Source organism: Tachysurus vachellii, chromosome 1, assembly GCF_030014155.1.
Source record: "Tachysurus vachellii isolate PV-2020 chromosome 1, HZAU_Pvac_v1, whole genome shotgun sequence".
Lineage (NCBI taxonomy): Eukaryota > Metazoa > Chordata > Actinopteri > Siluriformes > Bagridae > Tachysurus > Tachysurus vachellii.
In genome coordinates, this window is record NC_083460.1 from 8,560,380 (window position 1) to 8,586,751 (window position 26,372).

Here is a 26,372-nt window from a genome sequence, read left to right on the forward strand (position 1 = left end):
GTATGTATGTATGTATGTACTGTGTGTATGTACTGTACTGTATGTATGTACTGTATGTATGTATGTATGTATGTATGTACTGTGTGTATGTACTGTACTGTATGTATGTATGTATGTACTGTGTGTATGTACTGTGTGTATGTACTGTACTGTATGTATGTACTGTGTGTATGTACTGTACTGTATGTATGTATGTACTGTATGTATGTATGTGTGTATGTATGTATGTACTGTACTGTATGTATGTACTGTGTGTATGTACTGTATGTATGTATGTATGTATGTACTGTGTGTATGTACTGTACTGTATGTATGTATGTATGTATGTACTGTACTGTATGTATGTACTGTATGTATTGTACTGTATGTATGTATGTGTGTATGTATGTACTGTGTATGTACTGTATGTATGTATGTACTGTGTGTATGTACTGTACTGTATGTATGTATGTACTGTGTGTATGTACTGTTATGTATGTACTGTGTGTATGTATGTATGTATGTATGTATGTATGTATGTATGTATGTATGTATGTATGTATGTATGTACTGTATGTATGTACTGTGTATATGTACTGTATGTATGTATGTATGTATGTATGTATGTATGTATGTATGTATGTATGTATGTATTTAGTATTTTAAGAAAAAACGTTCAATTTTAGTATTTTTTGAAGGTATCTGCTACATTTTGTATGTGCATGTACATACAAAATGTAGCAGATACCTTCAAAAAAATACTAAAATTGAACGTTTTTTCTTAAAATACTAAATACATACATACATACATACATACATACAGTACATATACACAGTACACACATACACAGTACGGGTTTTCTGACATGCGTTTGGAGTTGATCCAGACAGCAGGAGCAGTGATTTCGTTTTGTTTAACCCAGTAAGGCACGAGCTACCGTTTCTGAAAGGAAATAAAAGAAAAAAAAATGTATTGAGTTCATTGTAAAAAAAAAAAAAATCGAATTTACATTTTCCATTTCTCTTTGTCTGACAAATCAAGGTGTAATTACAAAATAGTATCCGCTATTTATCTGTGTCCATATTTATGCAAATAAGCCCGCAAATACTCAGCGACGTGCGTGTGTGTGTGTGTGGGGGGGGGGAATAGGGGGTTGGCTCGTGCTGTGCTGTGATTGGTTGAGATTGGTCACAAGTCAGGTTAGAAGTTTTTAAAAGCCATGATGTGTAGTTCAATCACGTGGGAAATAAACCACTCTGTAATGCTCAGTGCACGATTACAAATAAGCTAAGCCTTATAAATTCTGATTCATTGTTACTGGCCCAAACTGGGCTTAACAGGGCAGTAGGGTGGCGTGTAAACACTAAGGTAAATGTGTTTCTCCAAACATATAGGGATTGTTTTTTGTTTTTTGTTTTTTAAACTGTCCTTAATTAGGCCTTCCTAAGAAACGAGTGTCTCTAAATTTTGTATTTTGTTTTATACTTATCTCTAAAATAAGTAAAGCATAAAGCTCTGGATAGGCAACAAAATGAATGTGGACCAAATACAGTATATGTTTAACTATATACTACAAAATAAGTCAATTTGATTCTAGTGAATAAAGTGTCTCTAAGCCAAACGTAAATGTAGAAATTAAGTCAAAGAATATATATTTTTATTTATATGCAGAAACACCCAGGATGTGCTTAGTTCATTTGGGAAATGTAAGAAAAGCTTCCATAGGTGGTTTCCTTGTGAAGCAGGTGGTGAAGCTTCATCAGGAAAAGTTTTCTTGTTTACTGCAGAATTCTGTGTTATTTCACATGCATTGATATCATCTTATGTTCTGAAACAGCACAATAGATGAAAGGTCCCAGAAACTTTTAAAGGTAGTACATATGCTCATGTAAACACGTGTCTCTGTGGTTAAAATAATGGATGCAAGATACCTTTAATATGGAGTCTGTGTCCTGCTTGCTAGTTTTAGTGATACTAGGATTTCTGTAAAATTTTATTCTAGTGAATTTTATTCATGGTGTTTATTGTGTGCTCTGCTTGGATGTATGCTAAATAAGTGTCTTTCGTGCGTCTTCTTGCCTGTGTTTGGTTAAGGGAAAACATTTGGATATTATAAATGTTTATCCTGGAGGTTAATGTGCACATATCTGTGACCGTGACAGAATGTAACAGAGACCACACTGGTCTGGTCATATGCTGGCGAGCGATCAACAGCTGCCACGAAATCCCAGAGTCATGTTCAACATGGCTGCTGCTCAGCCCAGCCAGCATGACTGTGACAGATCCTCTAGGAAGCCATGTGCTGTAAAATCCAAGGCCAACACCCCTAAGAATCACTTGTAATCTATCAAAATACATCTAAACCTGCAGATCCAAAAATGTATTTTTAATTGTGATGGACTTCGTTTTAGAGAGTGAATTGAAAGCATGCTCCTTGTGATTCTGCATGGCAGACAGCTGATTCTATCTCTCCCTCTCTACTGCTTTGGCTATTTATGGCAGATTCCCTTCTCACTGTGCTCCTCTCTTAGGCCCATACATGGAGCCTACTGTGTTAGGTTATCTCTCCTGCCTCTCACTCTTCCCTGTTAGCGTCTCTGTCTCTTCGGTGTAGTTTGATCTGTCATTCTGGATCTCCGGTTCTGTTAGCTGAGAGAGAAATTCAGCAACTTTCCGCCTGCAGTTTTTCCCACCTCGACAGGAACTTTTCACCTGCGTTGTGACAATCTGAAGAATTTTATTGCGTAATATTTCTGAAGATCCAACTGGAATATTTTCTTGTACAGACTTTTTTTTGTTACAGTCTTCTTAACATTCCTAATTATCGATCACTCTACTCTCTGTGTAATGATGTAAATTTGCCAGAGTTACTGTGTGCTGGACAGACAGGAAAAGTGGTCATCTCGGATTATTACACCAGAGCCCATAGGTGAAACACAGGTATCCATTTTATTAATCTAGGCATGCTTAATGGACTTGTGGCTAATGGATGTGTGTATGCATTTAAAAGCAATGGGTGGATTTATTTACTATGTTAGATGTCTAGGAATGGGAAATATATACATCATAACGTGTCACATATATAACATACCATACATATGTCAAATCCTTTAGCCTTTATGATCTTTGTTAACAGAATTGGATACAAATTTGTGAGAGGAGCTAAGTCATTGAAGCATTCTTTTAATCAAAATATATACACTCATCATATACTAGCATCAATACCCAATTAATTGCAGCTAAGCAGACTTAATTTTATCCAGACCAATGGGCAACAGACTCCTATTTAAATTATTCTATTGTCATTTTATGCACGCAGTGTCTGTTACATGTTCAACATGTCCATTCCCATAAAAAAGCTCACACAGTTCTACTGTACCTCTTTTAACAATTTAAAGCATTTAAAAATAAGATTTTTTTTAGTGTGGCACTGGTACAGTTAGTCCATACAGACTAGATGTTTGCTCTTTAAACCCGAAGAGCAAAAGCTGTGGTGGATGTTTCATAGTCTGGACATGTTAAATGGTTAGCACTGAATTTGTGAGATGATGGTGTCTCAATGTCCTGTTTACTCAGCTCTAGTTTCTGTTTCACAAATACAGAGGTTAGAACTTTGTGTTCCCTTTAAACCTCTGATCTTCTCTGAAATCAGCTGTTATGGGCAGCAGTGTAACTGGATCTAGCTGGAGAGAGCTTCAGTTTTGTTGGCATGTCCATGCTTGGCATCCTCAGTGTGTTTATGTTTGGCATACCTTACAATTTAGAGAGCTATTGCAAGTCATCAGACCAATAAATGCTTGTATCTGATTAAAATACAGACTTTTTGACCAATTTGGCCAAAGGACCTACATACATGGTGGATTCAAAGGCATATATTGAGATTAATATGTCTAAAATTATAATTTTAATTGAAGTTGAATTAAAATTTCGAAGATGTCAAATGAATCAACCTGTATTAATTTTCACCAAATGTCTCTTCCCTTGACTAATTAGCTCATGAAAAAGTAAAAATTCTATGATCATTTGTACAGGATATTTGTACTGACTGTTGTACTATTGGGTGGTCTTGACAGGAAAAACTAGAATCATTCTTGCTTTCTCCTTGGGTATGGAGTATGAAAAACTCCAGCTCTGATGTATGATATTGCTTTGCTTGAGCTAGACATAATGCCTTTTCAAGACAAGTTGGATTTTGTTAAATAATTCAGCTCATTCTGTAATTTACTGAATAAGACAGTGCTCTGAAACGTCAGACTGAATCACTAACCCTGACTCAAATCCTTTGATGCCTGGATTAGCTAAAATGCCACCAAGTATGGAATGTTAAATTAAAAAAAGAAGCTGCTGAGAAATGTAAATAGAACCTGTAGAGTTTAAAGATGTTGGATTCCCTTTTGAATCTGGTTCCTTTCAAGGTTTCTTTCTAATGTTGTCTCACAAAGTTTTTCAGTTTCCTCATCCCTGGTTTCCTTATTGGGATAGATTTTGAACACTTAAATTTATATTATGTGACTTTTAGCTGAGTCCCTTTACCATCTGTACAAATAACTATTTAGTTTAGTAGTGCCGGTTTATCGTGAGTGTATAAGAGTAACTCACTTATGCACAAACACTATCCCCATGTTTTTTTTATTTTTTGGTGTGGTGGCCTTTGGCCAAGCACTAATATTGCAGCTGTTCATTTAGATGCACCTGCCCGCTTTGTCAAAATAAACTCTCTTTCACACACACAGACATACTGTATACATATATACATATGGCCCATAGTTAACCTTTGGGTTCAGTCCTTTCCTTTCATTACCGATTGCATATCTACCTATTTGATATGAGAGATATATAGGGAAATATGTCACATGATGTGTTTTAAACAGTCATACTCACTTTATATGGATCTTTAAAATAAAAATGTTATCTGTGTGAAAATATATGGGAACTGATGTGGCTGGTTTGAGAAGTCATTTGCTCTGAGTGCAATTCTTTCGCTGCTTGGTATACCTTTTGATATATAGTGTAGATATTTTTGGCTGTTGGTCTGTACACAGGATCTACAAGGGACATATGATAATGAAAATGATTAATAGTAATAGTTGTTATGCTATAAGAGGAATAAAGCTCTACAGTCTTAGCAAAAGGCTGATTACATGGACCGGCATGACCTGCCATGTTTTATTCCGTGTATATGTGAATTACACAGATTTAAGTCTGTAGGGACACAGAAGGACATGGATAAAGGTTTTTGTAGTTTTAATGCACCTGTTTTGTGGTGAGCACTGGGTTTGGGATGCAGGCTTTTATAGCTTCATTCTTTTATTTTTAGGTGAATATTTCTCAAGAAGCATATCCCCAGACCAACTAAGAACCAGTGCCTCAGCTGCTGTAAATGATTTCACATTTGCTCAGCCATACAGTATATGAACACAGACCAGGTAAAGTTCCTGCTCCTGTATCTAGAGAATCGGAGAATAATGACGCAGAAGTGGTGCACAGTATGAACCAGGTGCTTTCTTGGAGTTGGTTACAATCCCAATTATGCTGTTTACTAGAAGGATAAATCAAACCATGTGAACTGAAGGTGCGGCTAAATCAGCAGTTGTAATTTCAAGCAAAACAAAAAAGATAGCTTACTATGATGAATAGCTTACATAGTCAGGTGTAAATTGATTATAGGAGCTTTAAAGCTTCTCAGTATATTTAGCAGGGATTTGGGATAAGTTGCCATTCGTTGATGTAATTTTTTTCATCCCCAAAATGTTCTCTACTTCTGCAATATTGAAACACATTAAAAATCGAATGGACGTCGGTGAACAAGCCTTGTTCCTCAGGCAGGGGCTTAACGCTTCTGGTGCTGGGTTTGGACTAAAAAGAAGTGCTAAATGACTGGTTTGTTTCACAGTCATTTGCAGTCCAGTGACTACATAAACAGACTGTAACATGCCGTTTGCTCTCCTAATAAAGGCAGATGAGTGAGAGCAGAGAAGAGCAAGGGAGTCTTTCATCACTACCCCATCTGTTTAGTAGGAATTTAGAAGTGGCCTTCAGCAGTGGTTGAATAATAGAAAGTGTTCTTGAGGTGATTTCATGGTGGGTTCAAGGCACAAAAATGGCTTAAATATCTTAGTAAAAAAAAAAAACTTAACTAGTTATAACTGTATGCACACATTTTGGCACCCATTTTATTTATTTTTGCAGGGAATAATGCAAAGAAGTAAACATCTGCAGTAAACTATTAAAAACATTTAGCTGTGAATATTTATCCAGCTTATTTATTTTGAGGAAACACAAATAGTTCGGTCAAACTTGTGTGTATAAAGCCTCAGAACTGAATAAGCTTATTTGGTCATATTTGACTCATTTGGACTCCACAAGAAATGTCATTAGGTATAAGGTCCAAAGTCTAATAAATTCTCTGACTAGTCTAATCAGATGGTGATAAAAAGATAGAGTACTTCAAGCTCACAATTTCCACTTTTAAATGTCACATAGTAATGGAAGTTAAGGATAACTGCATAACTGCAGTGGTCGAGGCATGATCTGAAAGAACGAGAAAACTGCATGTGTGTACGAGAGAGAAATGTTATCTGTGAGTCCATCACAACATTGGAGCTTTTTATCTATGTTAAACAATATGCTGTGAATTGATGACTATAAAATTGGTCAGCATTATGGCCAAAGGTACAATATATGGACAAACATTTGTGTACAGTACACCTGATCATCAGCCCAATATGTGTGTCTTCCCCAAACTGTTACCACATGCAATTTGGACAGAATTTTTTACAGAATGTCCTACTGGAACAATATGCATATACAATATACCATGCCATTTAGCACGAGAGTAAGAACAGTTGTATTTTTAGATGTAATAAACCTATAAATAATTATCAATCTTTCTTTTTTAAACATATCTTTGTCATGAAGCCACAACCTTCTATTTTGGCCTATGTAATATAAAAGATGAACTGATTTTCTCCATTTTTAAATATTACTAACTTCATATTTATATCCCTGCACAAAGAATACTATAATAGCTTAAAGATCTAAGTGACTGTGCCAACATTTGATGGCTAAACAACTGGGCAGGTCTTATTGGATGCTCGCAGTATGCAGTGGTTAGGACCTAGGAAAAGCTCTTGATAATGTTCTGAATCTACATTGTTGCAGCCAAAGTTATATGCTTTTAATACATGCCCTAAAGCAGGAGTAAATCATGAACTCAAAAGATCTCAGTCGATCAGTAGATAGATGTGTACACATTGTCAAAAAAAAATAAATTGGTGAGATTTTGTGATATTATTGCATTGTTTAACCCTAATAGTTTCATTGCTGAGCTATTGATAGAATTTTAGCCCTTGCCATCACTAGGCATTACTGATTCCTGTAATTCCAAATGCTTATATGATGAAAAATTAGCAGGTGTGTGTGTGTGTACATGCATGTGTGTATGGTCCTAATGTGTGGTTTGAGGATGCAAGCTGAACTTTACACTCTGCTTTCCTCACAAAGAAACTTGCCATAATGCTTTCATAGGGCCTTCTGGTTTTTGTTAATGAAAGGTTTGCTGCTTAGAAACCTCAATGGCAATTTTTCATGTACAAATATTGAATGTATCTGAAGATTACCATATTAGATCATATGCATATAGCTACATTGATTAACAGATCTGTTTGAAAGGAAATGCAGTCCATTTGTGGGACTATGTGCCTCTTCTTGTAACTCTCCCCAGTCTTAGAGATGTTATTCATAAGCATGGCTCTCAAAGTAGGGTTAGTGAAGCAGAGATAGAATGGGACTCTATGTGTATGTCTATTTTTTACAGTACAAATATTATTGACTACTTTGAATTTGTGTTAACTGTATTAATTTATGGAAAGTTATTAGCCCTATTTGTTGTTCTTACAGTTGAAAATCTGCTTGGCCTGAATGGGCTTGATCTAGTGTAGGATCTATAGCCCTTCTAATAAAACGTTATCTAAAAAGAAATTTAAAATAAGTATGCAAAGCACATGTGTTCATATCCATATACCATTTTATATTCAAACACTAATCCACCTGTGGCTGTGAGTTAAAGTGATTTTATCACAGGTAACATTGTTCTTAGGAAGGATACAATGCAGAGTACCTAAAATCTCCTTACTCATGATAAAATCTTGACTTGTATAAAACAGCAGCAAAACAATATAAAATCCATAAATGTCTTTATTTAAATAATTAATAATACTTGCTGAAATCAAATCTTCTGCCATGAGTTTAGCATTTTAACAGTAAGATTTAGTGACCAAGCAAAATAACAAAAATACAGGCACTACATCAGCAAACAATTGAAACAGACAGATTAAAGGTAGCGGGTTTATTGGTTTAAATCCCTGCACGTTAATGCATAATTCAGTTGTTGTGGTGTGGCCACAGGTGTACGTATATTGAGTGTGTTTTGTTTTCAAACTTTTTTGTAAATTTATTCTTATAAATTCTCAAAATCTCCTTTCCAAATCTTCAGATTACCTTGAAAATAGCTATGCTAGTGTGTCAAACTGCTGTTTGCAATAGTTCTTTAAGAAAACCCTTGAATAAAAGACAACATATTCACAATCTCTGGCTCCAGGTTATTGCAGTAATAAAGGAACTGTATAACTAGCAGCTTCTACCTGTTTCTGTGGTTTATGTGATTTAATGGACACCACTTAAGCTCAGCTTATAAATAGTGTGCATGTGAGCGAAGAGCGTGTCAGGATTACACAGAAGTTTGTTTATTTGCATCTACTGACTTGGGAGAGTGTGGTTGTAAAAGGGAGAGAAAAGTTGTAATGCTGAAGACAAATAAGGGCATGTGCTTCAATATCAAGAAAACGACACAAGGTTTCCAAAAGACAAATGTGCAAAAAATGATACAAATAAATGATCCTTAAGAGCATGACACACCAGAGCACATGGACAGAGCAGCAGGATAAACAAGCTTGCCCCCCCACTTACTGGCCTCCTGACCAATCACAGCACACATTACCTTATTAAGTGGATTTGCAGGGCAATGAAAGGCCAGGGACAAGGACAGAGTACATGTACAAACATGCATGCATATGATTTTCATTTATGTAAACATGTGCTTAGCCTTTTTTTTATAGGAATAAGAAGGTTCTCTCTGTCTATTGATATCGTTAATTTATTTTCAAGTTGCAAAGATCACATAATGGAGGATTTGAGTTACAGAAAAGTAGTTTATTCTTTCGTCTTGCATGGTCTGGAAGAGGTACTTACAAATTGGTTGTTTTTCTAATATGAAATAAACATTGCTGCGTCTTTGTTTTGCAGTCCTGGTCTTTTTCTTGTTCGTTGTGATGAGAAGGCAAATGAAAAAAACAAAACATATCATTGATGAATCGTTGCAGGACAAAATTGACACTCTTGTGCCCTCTAGAGAACTCTGTCACTCACAGAAATATTTCTTGCTATAAACAAAACCTGATGTGCATGTGTGTACACATGTATGTGATTGTTGGGGGAGGATGTGGGGTAGGCACTGGGTGGGCGGGGTTTGGAAGAGAGAGAGAGAGGCACAGAGAGAGAGAGAGAATTGTGATGTGTGTATAATTGTATATTTATACATATGTGTATACAATTGTATACTACTGAAAATGTTTCCTGTCTTTCTGTGTTTTTGACTAAGTGGGAGTCACAAATCCTGGACTATACACTTTACAGCAATCACTCACTCACTCACTCACTCACATTTTGTTTAACATCTTTAGAGGAATACCTTTAAACATTAATACCTTTAAACCTTAGCATGTGTGTTGGTGGATGTGCCAGAAGTCTGGAAATCTGCCATGTGTTTACAATCCACTTATATCATCCAGACTAATTTCTGCCTGCAGTCAGATTACAGCCTGTGAGCTGACTTTAAACCTCTCTCTCTCTCTCTCTCTCTCTCTCTCGATGTGTACATGATCTTTTTTATACCCTCCCCAGGACTGTGCATGGGTCTGCATTTCCATCACTATTTTGAGGTCTTGCCCTGTCTCTGTCTCTCCCTTTCCCTGTTGCTGTCTGCTCCAATCTCCATTTTTTTTGTACTTGTTCCATTTCATAATGTTTCAAAACCCGTGGATTACTAACTACCTCGGCCATGTCTCACACTACAGCCAAGGTAAGATTCCGGTTCCTTTCACCTGGATATTGTTACCTGGCAGCAGGATAGGGTGAAGTATAGGATTGTTGTGATGTAAGATCTACTAGATATCTACTTGAAGCAGTGATGAATTGTGGAATTGAGTTTGTACATGATGCTCCCTTATCTTAATTACTTTTAAATGTAACCATAAAAGTCAAATTTTGTTTGTCATGTCTGATCAATCACTGACAACCTAGCTAATTAGGAAGTAGAGGCCAGGGAACAATACAGTGTTTTGTTTGTGCCAAATGGCTATGTAATATAGTACTTATTTTTCTATTCTCGTTTTTGACAAACTTGATACTTTATGATATAAAAGGTATTCACTCCTTTGAGTTTACTCCTTAGTTTTATCTCTTATTTATAATGCTGGAGTTGTGTTTTTTTTTTTTTTTTTGACACCAAGTCAGTGTAGTCAGAGATCACAAAAAAAAATCAAAGACTTTCTAACAAATATTACTCCTGCAGAATTACTTGTTTATATCTTGTGGCATGTTATACAATATATGACTTTTTCCCATCACAGTCTCTCTTCCGAGGGCTGTATGTGGTTATGAAGAAGGGGGTGGCATTTTTTAGAGAGAGATCTATTTTTCACTTTGTCCTCCCCTTTCTGTATTTTTAGTAAATCCCCCATTCCTCCCCTCTTTAGGTTGGTTGTGCCAGTCAGCATCCTTAAGCTTCATTCTGGCATTTGTACAGAGCACAAACCCCTACGCTTTTATCTTAAAGCTACACTGTGTGTGTGTATATGTGTATATATATATATATATATATATATATATATATATATATATATATATATATATATATATATAATTACAGTGGGGTTTGAAAGTTTGGGCACCTCAGGTAAAAATTTGTATTAATGTGCATAAAGAAGCCAAGAAAAGATGGAAAAATCTCCAAAAGGCATCAAATTACAGATTAAACATTCTTATAATTTGTCAAAAAAAAGAGTTAGATTTTATTTCCATCATTTGCACTTTCAAAATAATAGAAAACACAAAAATGCTGTCTGCATAAGTTTGGGCATCCTGCAGAGTTATACCTTGTACTAACCTAATTGTTAGTAATTTGTAACTAACAAATAATTTGTAATTGCAATACCTAATTTTTACCTGGGGTGCCTAAACTTTCGAACCCCACTGTATATTACTTTGATCTCCAGAAATTTTAAGGGTTAAAATGGTTGATGTGATGTATGATTAATTTGTATGATTACAAATATGGTAAAATCACAAAATGAGTGCAGTTTAAATTTATTTTTAAAGGTAAGACTATTATGATAATATTAATTCAAGAAATACCTAAAAAAAAAAAACAACCCTGTGCTTTGTAATTGTTACCTGCAGTAAAATAGGTTTCTTAGTTTCTTCTTTTTCTTTTTTTAAGAGCCTGTTTACATTTTTTTCAGTCCCAGAAAGAAGCATCATTCGCTACTCAGCTCTGCACTTTTTCCTAAAAAGGCACCATATGTAGTTTTACCAGAGGCAGTGCAGTGGGTTGTGAGTAAAGTCCTTTTTTGTTATAGCAGTTTGCTTTGCAGGCAGCAGAGGACTTTAAAAATGACACACTGCACATTTAAGTGTGAAAAGTGCTTAGAGAGTATTTTGGTCCCAGACCAGGTTGGTTATTTTAAGGTTTTTAAGGAGGCATATATCTGATAAAACTTCATAAAGACAATAAAGTAAGTGCTGCACTAGTATTTACTGGAATACCTTTATGGCTTTGTTTAAGATAGTGAATTTTAGTTGCTGCCATTTTAGTCTGAACCCACCTCATCTGAAGGTGATGTATGTGCCTAGACCTTGCAGACAGCCTAATAAAGGCATTGTATTTTCTTCTCTGGTGTGAGGAATTCTAATCCAAGTAAAAATTTTGTCTCTTTATTACAGGACTTGGTGGTGAATCAGCAGCTAAACTCTGCAACACTACACTACAGAAAGAAACACACAGGTGTGCTTTTATTTCACTCCACTACGAGATTCACTGTTTTGTTTTAACCCCCTGTGACCCAACAAGGTCTAATATTTTTCTTCCTTGATTTCCTTCCTGTTTTTAATATATTTTAAAGGTATTTTTCACATACAAATTAGTAACAAGAATTACTAGTCTTGTTGGAGACTGTCATGCCTTCTTTGAACCAATGTTGTGTCAGTCAATTTTATGGTCTGGTCTTTATCAGCAATCAGGTCTGTGCTGAACTCTTTGCGCTGACCCATTAGTTCCTCAGGAGCTCTCGGTTGCACTATTATAAACTGTTGTACATTTACATTATTTACTGTCCAGTGTCACCCAAATAAGGATGGGATGTCCATGTTGGGGTAGTATTTTGGCTTTGGCTTGCATTGCTTTTTGTGGAACAGGCTTACTAATCTTTATTGATGATGTAACTCATACTGGTATCAGAATTAATTCAGAAGAAGTCAAGATTATTCAGAGACAATATGTTTTGCTCACTTAAAAATGTATGGTTTCAAAGTAAAAGGCCACCTTATAAGCTGTTTAAAACATCTAGCTGTAAATATCAAGGAATTTATACATCATCTAGCTATAAATGTCAGGAAGATGCAATTCTAATGTACCATCTTGTTCTTTTGATCTCAGTCCAAAATGTCTTCAGTGTATAGTAGCAAAGACAAAAAAAAGAACAGTGAAATTAAGACTGAGCAGCTTGGTTGGGATTTGAGCTCACAACCTTCCAATCAGTAGTCCAACATCTTAAGCACAGAGATACAACTTCCCCCACAGATGCTCAAAACCATAAATGGATAAACCCATAAAAAACATGCTTAGATGTTTAAAATCATAAAAACCTACTTAAAACTTGGAGCAGATTTAAGGAGACAGTAATGTAAAAATCCATGTGCACAAGCCTCTAGGTAGTGGGATGAAGGTGTATTGCTGTTTGAATTGTTTACTGAATGGGGTGATCAAAGTGATAGAGCCTTTGAATAGAGCAGCTCCCTTTGTTGCCTTATCTGGTTGAACCTTATGTTGCGAATCTGTGTGTTCAATTCTCTAACTCTTGAATCTGGGTTTGTAGAGATTTCAGGACAAAGCTGTCCATCTGCTAAGCTTCCTGGCTTTTTTTTTAACTGGGTCTTAACTTGTCTAGAGTTTTGCTTAATCTTCTTTAAAATCAAATACAATTATCGACCGTTCATGAAAATAATCCATACTATAAAACAACTGCAATGAATGGGGACAAGGAATATATATATATTTTTTAAATTTGATATTTTTTAAAAAGCAATGCAATTAAACCCTGTTTTGTCATTTTATTTAAATATTCTTTAGGATAGTCTATTATTATCACAATGATTTTGGAATATAAATATTACATGCTATAGAAAATATTAACACTTAAAATCTTTAAATAATTAAAAAGCTTTGCTTTGTTACAGACACTTATCACTGAGAACCATTCATCAAAGTATTATTGAAGGTTTATTATGATTGAATCCACTCTTCTATTAGTTATGATTCAACCCATTAATTGTACACGTTTTGCCTTTTATATATCTCAATATAGCAGCAGGATTTGTCATTAGTCACGAAAAAGTGGGCGAGTGTTGGGTATCAGAATGTCTTCAATGCAGACGTAATTGGAGTACCCTGTTTAGACTGGGCAAGCATGGTGGCTTGTTAAAGTAGAAACCACATATTAATAGCTTAGCTTCTAATCTATTTCTGTAGGCAAACCATGAGGAGTTTACTAATTAATTTTAAAATGTCACAAGAGCATGGGACCGACAAAGGCTTCCGTTGAATATTAAAAGTGTCGAGCCGTTTTAGCACTAAGAAACTGAGTGGTGTTAAAGTACTCTTAAAGTGGAAACTTAGTGTGGTGTTTAAAATGCATTCAGTTTTTGTTCAAGAAATGTCTGACTGCAGTATTTACATTTTGCTGAGCCTGCAGTTTTTCAGACATTTACAGTAGGTAAGGCTAGGTCATGTTTTGATTATTTGTTTCCTGAAATAAGAATCTTTAAATCTTTACTTTTTCTGTGCTTTACAGCTGTACAAGACACTTTTCCAGTGAATATAAAAACTCACACACTGTTACAGATATCGATGACAAAGTCCTTGCTGTGCTGCCCCGTGGTAAGTGTTCCTAACTCATTGACCTTCACCTACTGTAGAGAAGTTTGAAAAGGTTTTTGGGACCCTCACACACACTGTTTATAGTTTCAGAGTTACGAAAGCATTTTGAAACTGGTATCACAAGTGATAAAATGAAAAGGTGAGTGTGTATAAATATATATATTAAATATTACAATTCTAGTGCAGAGGTTCTTAACCTAGGGTTGTGACTTCCTGAAGGTTCTGATGGTGTCCTGAGAGTGACACTAAGAAAGGAAAAAGTAATTCATTTAGATAGATTGTAAGGTTTGCCTGATGGCACCATCAAAGATGAATTTTTGTTAAAAAAAAAATTCACATCAGTGTTTCTCTGTGAATCAGGCATCTGTATTTGTCTGTGCGTCAGTGCAGGCCCAGCCATCCCATTAGGTGATTAAAGGGGTTGCACTGGGGAAAAGGTTAAGAACCTTGTTCTAGAGTAAACTTACTGACTTCACAATTATAAAGAAACTGAAAAATATGAAAAGATGGCCTTCACTCTAGAAAAGAAAGAATTGCACGAAGGTTGGAGGGAATAGAAACAGATGTGCCATCTGCCTTGGCTACAAGTATGCAATACACACCTGGCATGGTGACCAATCGGCTCCTGGAGGAAGACACGCCACGGTATACACGTGCTTCAGACTCTAATGAGCCAGGTATTGTGCTTGTGAAAAATATTTCACGTTAACTAGACTGCTTTAATATTTGTCACATGACTACAGAGATTACAGTCAATTAGGAAAATGTCCAAATTAAAGTAAAACACCACTTCCTATAATAATCTTGAAGCAAGTAAATAATGTGTATAGTTTGTTAGATCTTTGCAAAATAAGTTATTAATCTCTTTACAAGATATATAATTATAGAATTTACAATGTATTGTGATTCATTTCTACACCTTGTTCATACTTGTTTTCCCAAAGTGAAGCGATACAGTTGTGATGAGCAGGACAACACAGAAATGCAATCCAGGGCTCAAGCACAGCCCAGTCTACAAATTACTGCCCATCCTGTTCAGGATTCCATTCCTGAAAGCATGAGCTCTAAAGCAGAACGAATAGCTCGCTACAAAGCTGAGCGTCGGCGCCAGTTATCAGAACGTTACGGGATCCTTCTTGACCAAGAACCGGATATAGATTACACACCTCAACACACACGATCCCGCAGAGAGTCCTTGGACAAACAAGCTTTGCCTGATGGGGGACAAGGTCAGAAACAGGAACAGTGGAGGGAGGACAAGGAGAAAGGCCGTGACCGTAGCACCAACAGGCCAAGATACAGCAGCTCAGGTGTTGGCCGGGTTTCCATGCCCGCTAATGATTCTGCTTCTCTCGCACACCGGGAAAGAAGAAATACTTTCAGTTCTCGAGACAAGAAATTGGAAGCAGAGCAAGAGAGTGAAAGGGTCAACCTGGAGAAATACCGGAGAACACCAGACAGCAACCGCCGGTCAAATCTACAAGAAGCTTCTACCACTGTGGAAAAGGGGCCAGCCCAACAGGCCAGAGGTGTTACTGCAGTGCCTAGATCCCCTCAGGCAGCACGCCGTGCCTCATTGCCCTCCACACGCCAGGGAATCTCACCAGGAGACCTGTTCATTGAGCAGCAGGCACAAAACATTCTCAGCCGACAGGGGTGAGTCTGTGAGCTTCTGCTTTTTGTATGTCCTTTAATTAGTGTAGTTTTTCATGATTATTTTTTTGAAGATTAATCTATCTTTCATGATTAAAACACAAGCTTATTAAAACCCTGGATGTCAGCAAGCCACCCAGCTTCTAACTTTCTTAATATACATTGATCATTATGATGAAAGAATGTTGACCTTTTATTCTGAGTATGGATAAGTGGACAGCCTAATGCGGAATGTTTTCTGAGAATCATTTATGTTTCTGTTGTTAACCCCAAAAACCTATGCAGTGTGTTTGGCCAGTCACCTCCTATAGTTGTAATTATACACCCTTTTATTTTTTTTTGAATGATTCCGAGGAACTCTATAGGAGAACATAGATTTTAATCCTCTTGTTGCTTAGTTGGTTCAAGATTAATATTGGGGTTCAGAATTTGGTGCATTACTTCTCAATATCCAATAATACACAATAGCAAACTACAAAGTTAGATTATGGAATTATAATACTTAAAGTTATTTACTTATTTATTTTTAAAACAATGTGGTTATCTGGAGCTTTTCTCACCTGCTTTGGTCTTGACAACAGTGATATGCTGCTGTATGCTTGCTTCTTCAGCCATTTTTGCTTTTATGCAAGAAAGCCGCATTACATTTCACCATTAGGGGCTTTGCATTTGCATTTACACATTTGGTAGGTGCTTTTATCCAAATTGACTTGATAAAATGGGCTTCTTTCAAATTCTGGTCAATAGTCCAGAGCCATAAAGGTAGGACCAGCATTGACCTTCTTGGAAGACATTTAATTTGCTATAACCAAGTCCAAGAGGACAAGTAAATATTGTTAAATAGGTAAAAGTAAACATTGTTACCATTATAATAAGCACAGACGGGTTGTATTTGTATAATAGCTAGCCATGTAACTATTGTACTGTATATGCTTTAAATTATATAATTTAAATAGTAAATATTATATAATATGATTTGTATTAAGTGCTAAAGGCAGAGGTCTAAAGACGTACAACAAACCGGGTGCTGATTTTAAACAACCTTACTCATTCTTTGTTTTTGAGGTTCTGTTGTAGCGATCTTGTAATCCTAAAACATCACGATAAAAGACCGATCACACGCTAAAAGGACAAACTAACTTTAGAAAATGTTCTGCTATTGTATTGATCAGCTCAAGTTATAGTTGAATTGTACTTGTCCATGCTTCTAAACTTCACAATTAAGGTTAAGTGCACTGTTGTTAAATTGCCATAGCGAAACCCTTTTACCATTTTCTGGTTTATTTATTATCATTATAAGTTGCCATGTCCTGGCCGATGTTCTAGCATGGTGTCTTTGTCTTAAAGTGAGTGGTCTCTCCACAAAGACTTGGATGATGAAACGTACTCGCATATCAACTGGCTGTCCAGGTATACGATTGCTTGTGCCCTTTTAAAATATTCCTTCTGGGCATGCAATATTCGTTTAAGTTCAATATTCTTTTCCATTATCTATAGTGTACGGTGAGAGAAACCACCTAAATTCTTCCCTGCTAACTTGTGGATTTCTCTAGTTTCATCTGTTTTGAGTCTCATTTACTGACCTTCCAAGGCAGGCAACCCAATGGTCATTCAGTTTGTCCATTTATTTAAAATATTTTGTTTGTCCCACCTGTCAGGAACACCAAGCCTGTATTATTTCTTGTTTTAACATTTTCAAAAAAAATCCCACAAAAAAAAAACATTTTACCCTTTGGAGCAATTGGTATTATGTTTTCATTCTGTTGGAGTTAAAAATATCTTTATGAGCTCTTATTTATTAAATAGGTCAAATATAATGTATCGCATGCAATATTCAGCATTTAGTGTAATTTTATCAAAAACCTGACATAATACTTGTGTTATAGTGACAGGAAAGATTTACCAAACGTATTATTTAAAATAAATGAACAGGACAGTTTCTCACCCAAATTTACTGTACACACAATGCAGCATCACAGTATTAATTAGAATATGCTCTTTTTCATAGTTTTATGTACTTCTAGCTAGAATGAGGGGGAAAAATAGCACATCACAGTTGCTATGTAAGAATGTTATTTTGCACCAGTGGCTCTGTTCTTGTTCTATTATTTAAAACATTCCATTTTATTGGCTCAGAGGTTATTGCCACACATATTAATGGCAGTTTTATTTTAAATGATATGCATCTTAATTTAGATGGAAAAATCCCAGTTTATGTTCTTATTTGGTAAATTTGTGCATGCTTTTTGCAAGTAATTATGTAAATTAGGAAAGCTGGGTTGAATATTTGGGAGAGTATTTCTATAGAATTTTGATTAATCAGGGTTGTTGACCCTTGATTATCAAATCAGAAAAAGCTCTGTACTTGTCTAGAAAATGGGGACAGAAGTGTAAAAGCATATTTTAACTGTTGATAAAAAATGCCTGGATATTTCTAACTTACAATTTTTAGAGTTGTCGGAGTTTACTACTTGTTTCTTTTCCCCACTTCCTTTCTTTCTTTGGTTCTTTAGGCTTACCAGTAGTTCTCATCTTGCGGTGCACCTTATGGACATAGCATAATAGAAAATGTTATTTGGTTTTCCACTTACTTTGGCCTTTGGGGGCCTGCCATTCAATATCGCATGATTGGTTATAAATAAAATAGATAATATTTAATATTACTAAATAAAATACATATACCAGTTGATTATGATGCCTAATGCTTTGGACTGAGCTTTAATTTATACCGGTTTTGTACAGCTTTTTTTGTCGTGCGTGTCAAAAGAATTACCAACCTTATTTTCTTAAAGTGGGGATGTTAATAATGATTAAATATGTATAAACCATATCCCATGCAATTTCAAATAACTTCTAATTAAAACATTAACAGTCTAGTCATTGTTTTACTAAAATACGTGGATAATGTATCTATATGCTCCTGTGATTTGGTTAAACACACACTACCCTTGGTTAAAGGTTGTATTCATAGGAAAGTGGCTTTAAGTTCAATTGTCACATTACACATCAAAAACAAGCAAAATATTGAATCTAGTATTTATTATTTAGTGTTGACTTTATCATGAAGGTCTTTCTAGATAGTCATCTTTTCTTGGTCAGCGCTAATATTGTTTTTATCCCCTTATGAAGAATACGAGGGAGAGAGAGACGGGCAAGGGATGGCAGCTTAGGACGGACATCTGATCCAGGATCAGATGCATTATCAGTTCGACGTCTCCCTGTTGATACTCCTTCACATTTAGCCCCTCACTCTGAATCTACAATTCACCTACAAACATGGACTGCAGAGCCCCTTGGCCAACAACAGAATTCGAATACAGAACCTTCCCATTACTTTCGAGCACACAGTGCCGAACCACCAAGATATCAACGTGCACAGAGTACAGAATCGACTCAACATCAGCGTTTACTCTCAGGTGAACCTCAGTGTGCACCAAATGTAGAACATATAAACTATAATCAGAGGCTTCAGGGGCATCCAAACGCTATGGGTTGCCAGCCGGACTATACACAACTTTCACCCTATTATAGAGACATCCAGCCAACTCAAATATCTAGAATTCCCCCACAGATTCATTCTAGAGACAGAGACTTTCAACAATTATTTCCTGAGAATAGAAATGCCCCACAACCTGAACTTAAATATGTAGACACCCATCAACAAATGCTTGTGGGCAATGCCTCTCAACACCAACCTCTGTATAAGGTTGGACATGTGTCTCAATCATTTGGACAGACTCAGCCAATTGTTTCTGGATATAATCCTGGTCAGCCTCTTCCTTATGGTCCCAATGTAGATCTGCATCCTATCTATGGCCATTCTCCTCACCATGGTTCTTCCTACTGGCCTGTCAAACAATCTGCTCCATTGAATGGGAATATTGCAAGCTCCTCACCCAGTGCTTCTGCAGTTCATGAGCCAGATTCTCAGGGCCATGCAGACATACCTAGGTTGACCCCAATTGGTAGAGAAGGCGTGGAAACCAAGCGAAGGGCCAGTGCTGATCATATTCCGCTTTACCAAAGGGAAGGCAGATCAGCTTTAAGGACTGATCCACCATCAGAGAGATTGCTGAGGAGCAGAAAAGCTGTATTGCCTTCTGAAATTCGCAGAAGGGAGAGAAGTGTAGATGACACCATGAACAGACATGCTGAGGAGGTTTTGGAGGGTAGGAGAAGCAGGAGAATCAGCCAGTCAGAAGAGATTGAACGAAGCGGTAGAGTGAGTGTTGGCCAATTAGATGAGAGAGTAGATACAGGAAGAATCAGGGATGGCAACTTTGAGATGAGAGAAGGGCAAGATGAAAGGAGAGTCAGCCCATTAGGGGAGGAAGGAAGTAAAGGAGAATACAGGACCAGCCACATGCAGAACAGATCAGGCCAAGGTGATGGGAAAATTAGTGAGTCTCAAGAAAAAGCTGGACTGGGCAGCAAAAAGAGAATACAGGGAGAAATGCAGGTTGGATGTGAAAAGATGGAAGGGAAAGAGAGGTGGGATGATAGAAAAATTAGCAAGTTAGGTCAAGTTCAGCATCATGGTAAAGGACAGTCTGATTGTATTAATAGGAAATCAGAGGAACAGTTATATATCTTTAAACATGTTGAAGATCCATCCAGGCAGGTTGAAAGCTGGGCTAGCAAATCCGATGTAGCACAATGCCTTGATAAACGGCTTACTCAATTTGAGGTAAAAGATGGACAAAGTGAAGGGAGAATTGCAACATTAGATAAGTTGGAGTTGAAAGAATTGTGCAACATGAAGGCTTATGATGCAGAAAATGTTGGTCAAAAGATGGTCCAGAAAGAGATGTTAGAAGTTCAGGGCAGACGAAGAAGGGTCTGCCAGCCAGAGGATGGTGAAGTAAATCTCAGACACAGAAGGATAAGCCAAACCGAAGATGATGGGAAAGGACGTCGAGTGCGTAGGATCAGCCAGTCAGGTAACTGGGAAAGCCAAGATCACATTGGCCAACCAGGTGGTCATATGGAGGAAGATAAACATGAGAAGATAAATCGGGGCATGCCAGAAATTATGGACACCATACACACACAACAAGTGGGCACTGACCCATCTTTGCATCATAGACTGGCTGAAGGTTGTTACTTGCAAAGCGGTTCCTCCATCCCTCAGGCCCGCCACAGAAGAAGCAAAGATGATCTTAAGCCAAAATCCCGGACTCGCTCAATGTCTGATATTGGAGTGGCTCAACGGTCTGCAGCAATTCGGTGTATTGATCGTGCTGCAAGTCGCGAATCTATTATGCCAACAGGGGTGGGACAGAGTGCCAAGGACACAGGACCTACCAATGCTGAAGTAGGGGCTTTGGATACAAGAGTTTCTGTGGCGAAGCTCAGGCATTCCTATCTGGAGAATGCCTCAGGACGTAGGCCGGAATTGTACGTGGATAGCACTTGAGTCTTGAAATAGATACAAATACTAATTTTTTTAACATGGAGGCAATGTTGTGCTCTCATGGCTTTTATTTATTAACATTGTGTTTAAGCAAGCGAACTAAACGCACACATCTACATTAATCTGCGGACAATTTAAATTGGTGTGAAATTTAACATGCTGTTAGACTCTGTGGATTAACCTCAGTTTTTTATTGGTTTATCTAATACCCAACTTTGCTGTGACACATTGGGCAATATATGTAGCTAGTGTATAAAGGAATGTGTGTCTATCAGAAACAAAAGCTTACCAAATTTTAAACCATAACTAACCCTAATAAACTGCTAGAATTTATAAATAGATATTGCTTTTTATTTTTTGCCACAATAAGGGAATATTTGCAGATTTCTTTATATAATATTTCTTTATTTAATATTTCTTTAATAAAATGCTACTATTTAGCAGTTGCCTGTGTGCAAATTAAATAAGCAAAACCATGTGTTTATTGGTGTGCATGGTGTGCTTCATTTTATGACGAATGTGTTGCTTTATCATGGAGTCCTTTTTTAAATTGCTAAATGTAATGTCAATAAGCAACGATATGCATTTTAATAATTATAATTTGTTTTTGTTATATATCAAAATCCTGATATGAAGAAATGAATCTAACATCGACACTACTGCCCAGGAGACTCAGTCAGCAGAGTTTGTTGACCAAGAAAAGGGGCAACGCCGACCTAGAAGGTACATCAACCCTGGTGATGATCGCAAGGCCTCTGAAAGATTCAGAACCCAGCCAGTCACATCAGCTGAAAGACTTCAGTCTGATAGGTATGGTAAGACCAAGCGATAATACACTAAACTGATACACTAAACCCTCCTAATTTTAACACTTCTCTAGGCTAGGTTTTTAAGATTATCATGATTGCTTTCATTTTAGACCAAGTCTTGCTAACGAGTGTTTAATGGAAATTATTTAAATTCTTTTCCCCAACTGTGTTTCTATACAATTCTTGGCACTTTCTTTTTATTGTACTTTTTTGCTTGGTATTCTTTAGGTCTCTGGAGTTACATAAGGCTGAAGGTGAGCTCATCTTCATTTATGGATTCTGTTTTCCCAATACATCAAACAAAAAGATCAGTGAATATACCTGTAAAACTCACTCATAAACACACGCTTTATTTCTCTAGAAGATGAAGAGAAGTTGGATGAGCGAGCAAAGATGAGTGTAGCAGCCAAGAGGTCCCTCTTCAGGGTATAAGATCATATAGTATATATGTATGCCTCAACTAAATTGTGTAGCCTGGTCTAGGTATGGAGGTCCATGTCTGCGATAATGAGTACTCTTATAGCCATTATCAAATATCAGCAATATTTAAAAGATATATTTGTTTGCTTTCTATGTCTGCTTTAATATTTTAATATTTAGAATTTTTGTTTTTACGTACCATCATGTTTCAGGAGCTTGAGAGGACTTCAGAAAGTGGTGTTCCCAAACCTCGGTCCCGTAATACAGCAGTGGAGCGGAGACTCAGGCGCACACAGGACCGCTCCAGAACCCAGCCTGTTACCACAGAGGAAGTGGTCATCGCTGCAACGTAGGTCACTTCTCCTAACATCACCACCACTACTACATAAAATATCCCTTGAAAAATCTGAGCTTACAAATGTATTTTCAAATAAAAGATAAATTATGAAATGCTTAGAAACCCGTATTAGTTGTCAACTGGTTGAGTGTAGGCTTTTAATATAAATACACCCATTCCTGTATAACCCAGGCTTTTGTTATGAACATTAACCCACACCTTGACCATTCAACATAACATAAAATATGTTCTTAAAAATGAAAAGAATATAAAGTATATTAAGTGGAATAACATGCTGCTACCACCACCATGCTTCAATGTGGAGAGGATATTTTAATGGTGATCAAAACTCTTTGAATTTATTGTTCGTAGAATTTTACATTTGGCAGAAATCAGTTTTGTCTCAAAAGATTAAAGAATCTTTTGCTGAATTTCTGTCATGTCTTATGGTAAACTCCAAAGGAGAGTCTTCCGTAATCTCCAGGTTATGGATAACCTGTGAACAGATTTTCCCATCTGAGATGTGGTGCTCCTTAGCCATTATGTAGAAAAGTTAAAGGGGCTATATACATATATAAGGCACTGCAAAGCCTTTTCAATACTGTAGCTCATTTTGGTGTGTAACCATTAAAAATTTTAAAATGTATTTGTCAATTAATGTACATGCCAAAATTCTAGTATTTGTTTGGATAGAGCATGTAGATATTTTGGACCTGTCTGAGTAATTATAGGCCATTTCAGTATCCACAGTTTTGTATGTAGCATCCTTATGCTTATTTTAAATCGCAGTTGAAAACTCATTTATTCATACAAGCTTTTAACACGTAGACCCTGTTTCAACTGCTATTTTATGTTCATTATGTTCTTATTGATTTTATTTTTTGTTGTTGTTTTACTGGAAAGCATCTTATGCTCCTTTTGGCTGTTGTAAGGGACTCTATAACTATAAATACAATTTGATTGATTGATTGATTATGCAACGATTCATGTACACATTTTCATGGAAAACAAAATTTGCTGCCTTGCTTTGACTTCTGTTATTCCAGTGACTTCTGTTATTGCAGTAACTCTGGGTTGCTCTTAATTATAGGTCATTTGTCACTGGTTTATGGATGTGTAACCATCTTTTTTTTTTTTCTTTTTTTTTTTTGCTTTCTCTGGCATTATTTGTCCTTTTCTAAAGTTCTTCTGGTCCCCCCACCCAAATGGTCACTGTTCAAACCACAGCCCCCAGGTTTCCCAGTCCCACAGTAGTCAGCACCACAATGACTAAATTCAGGTACCTGATAATATGTGTATGAGCTATTAGAGCTTGCATTAAGCTTATGCAATTAGTGCTGCTGTGTTTTACATAATACATTTTTATATGTATATGTCTGCAGCATGGCTATTGATTTTAAGTTTGGCCAAAGCTCCAGTTAGTGTGATTTTATTGCTGTGCCTACATTGCATCTTCAAGATTTCTCTGCATCTTGAAATGGTGTGTATTTAGTATGTGTTTTTTTTCTTCCTCCAGTGAAGTAAACGCTGTGGAGAGCATCCTCTCCTGGTGAAACAGTGTACTGCGAGTTATTATTCCATTTTGCAGTAGCACAATAAGGAAATAATTCACCTTCAGTATTAGGGTCACTTGAAATTGTAAAATGTTTGCTTATGTATTTGTGTGTCAGGTCAGCCAGATAAACCAGTTGTTATCCCAGGCAGAATAAAACCTTTTTTTTTTTTTTAAAAAATTAATTTTCTATAGATCTTTTGTTATATAAATGGCATGTCGTGCATGCTACTATAATCTCCATAGACTAAACATTTTTATTTATTTTTGTGCACATATAGTACATTTTATGGCAGTTTTATTCTTAGAATGTGGACAGATTCTTTTGTTTAATTTTTTTTCTTCGGTTACTTTTGTTAACTTTTAAATATTCTGTTTTATTGTTGAGAAACACAAATAGTTTATGAAAACTTAATAAACATAAGGTCAGGTTTCTTAAATACAGTATACTTTTAATGTTTTCAGGAACAGAAAGAAAAACTTTGGTCCAAAATGGTCCATTTTATGTATAAATGAAATTTTGTAAAAATATGTTACAAGAAAACATGTAGATCTATTTAATGGATGTAGTAAAAAAAAAACAAAGATTTTTTTGTTAACTTTATTTCATAATATGGTCCATAGTGGGTTCATATAAGAGTTGGGTTATTTATGGATGTTAATTATTGTGTATTAATTCTGAACTTCATAGTTTGTTCATGTTAATAATGTGATGCAAATTGTAGAGGTCACTTCACTCCGTGCATCATCAGGCAGTGATTAATAACCACTAGTCTGTTACCATCTCCTGGTTCTTTCACTCGGTAATGGATTAAAATGATTTTTAATTATTTACATGAATTTAATATAACATTTTAATGAATCAGTATGCATACAGTTTTTGAGTGGTGTTAGTGTTGCATGATTTGCTGTGTCTGTGTGCTCTTTAGTGTGTTTCTTTTGCAAGCTGCAGTTAATATTTACTTTTATGCATCCTGTCATCCTATACATGTATTTAGTTGTGACTAAATTTAAGAAAGATTTAAATATGACGGTTTAAAAAAAAAAAAAAGTAAATATATAATAAAACTTCTGTGTTCTTTTGGAGCATGTACACATCTCAGTGATGCAAATTTTTGCAGTGATGTGATTATTTGTCTTCTCCCAGCTTGCAGACTCCCTCAGCCCCCGCCTCTGCTCCACAGGAGAAGGAGAAGGAGGTGCCACCAGGAGATGTGGGGACCAAAGAAGGGGCAGTATCTGAAGAGCCTGACCTGTCGACACTGAGCCTGGCTGAGAAAATGGCTCTGTTTAACCGCCTGTCTCATCCTCCTGCCCAAAAAGCAGAGGGTGCATGTGCAGATTCACGTCCACGTAGGCGAAATGCCCGGTTCCAAACCCAACCCATCACCCAAGGGGAAGTAAATCAGGTGAATGTAGCTATTTTTTGGTAAATTATAATTTTCTGCAAGTACTTTTCAGATTAACTTTGAAGAACAATTTTGTTTCAGCACAATTCCTATGTTTCAAATGTGGTTTAAGACACAGTAATTGTTATTAATGTAGTGATGTGGGAAGTTTATGATGAATGGATGGATTTTAAATGAATGGATTTTTGGAATATTCCAGGAATGAGATCTGAACTAGTCACAATTTTAAGCATCAGAACACTATCCCTTTCACAGGATCTTATGCAGGCTGTAGATCCATCAGATCACACAGATCCAATTCCCATGCCTGATGGGTTTGTAGTCCCACCCAATGGCAATCAAGTAAGACAATATGAACCACTTTTGGCTAAATTGTTAGCCTGGGCCAATAACAGCTTTGGATTGGCAAATTTGCATCCTCATATTGAATTCCTGCTTCTTGTTAGTTGCGAATAGAATGTTTGCTTGAAAACTCCATTGACTTTGCAAAATAACTGGTTAAATATTCACCATTTTGGGATTCTATT

General features: G+C 36.4%; 1 protein-coding gene across 7 annotated transcripts in view; it reads left to right on the top strand.

Annotated features, from left to right (window-relative positions):
- The first annotated feature begins 2,546 nt into the window (after positions 1–2,546).
- Positions 2,547–26,372, top strand: part of svilb (supervillin b) — a 43,163-nt gene continuing 19,337 nt past the window's right edge. For 2 of the 7 annotated variants that reach the window (XM_060871198.1, XM_060871238.1), the window contains exons 1-14: positions 9,994–10,118; positions 12,041–12,101; positions 14,167–14,252; positions 14,337–14,391; positions 14,775–14,929; positions 15,197–15,908; positions 19,035–21,302; positions 21,955–22,128; positions 22,356–22,381; positions 22,489–22,553; positions 22,760–22,896; positions 24,068–24,163; positions 25,584–25,845; positions 26,101–26,187. In XM_060871198.1, the coding sequence (XP_060727181.1) occupies positions 10,061–10,118; positions 12,041–12,101; positions 14,167–14,252; positions 14,337–14,391; positions 14,775–14,929; positions 15,197–15,908; positions 19,035–21,302; positions 21,955–22,128; positions 22,356–22,381; positions 22,489–22,553; positions 22,760–22,896; positions 24,068–24,163; positions 25,584–25,845; positions 26,101–26,187 (4,242 nt within the window). In that variant the 5' untranslated portion in view covers positions 9,994–10,060. Of the gene's footprint in view, positions 2,921–9,993; positions 10,119–12,040; positions 12,102–14,166; positions 14,253–14,336; positions 14,392–14,774; positions 14,930–15,196; positions 15,909–19,034; positions 21,303–21,954; positions 22,129–22,355; positions 22,382–22,488; positions 22,554–22,759; positions 22,897–24,067; positions 24,164–25,583; positions 25,846–26,100; positions 26,188–26,372 lie in introns of those variants that run through there. The other 5 variants (XM_060871249.1, XM_060871209.1, XM_060871229.1 and 2 more) reach the window with 5 other exon arrangements.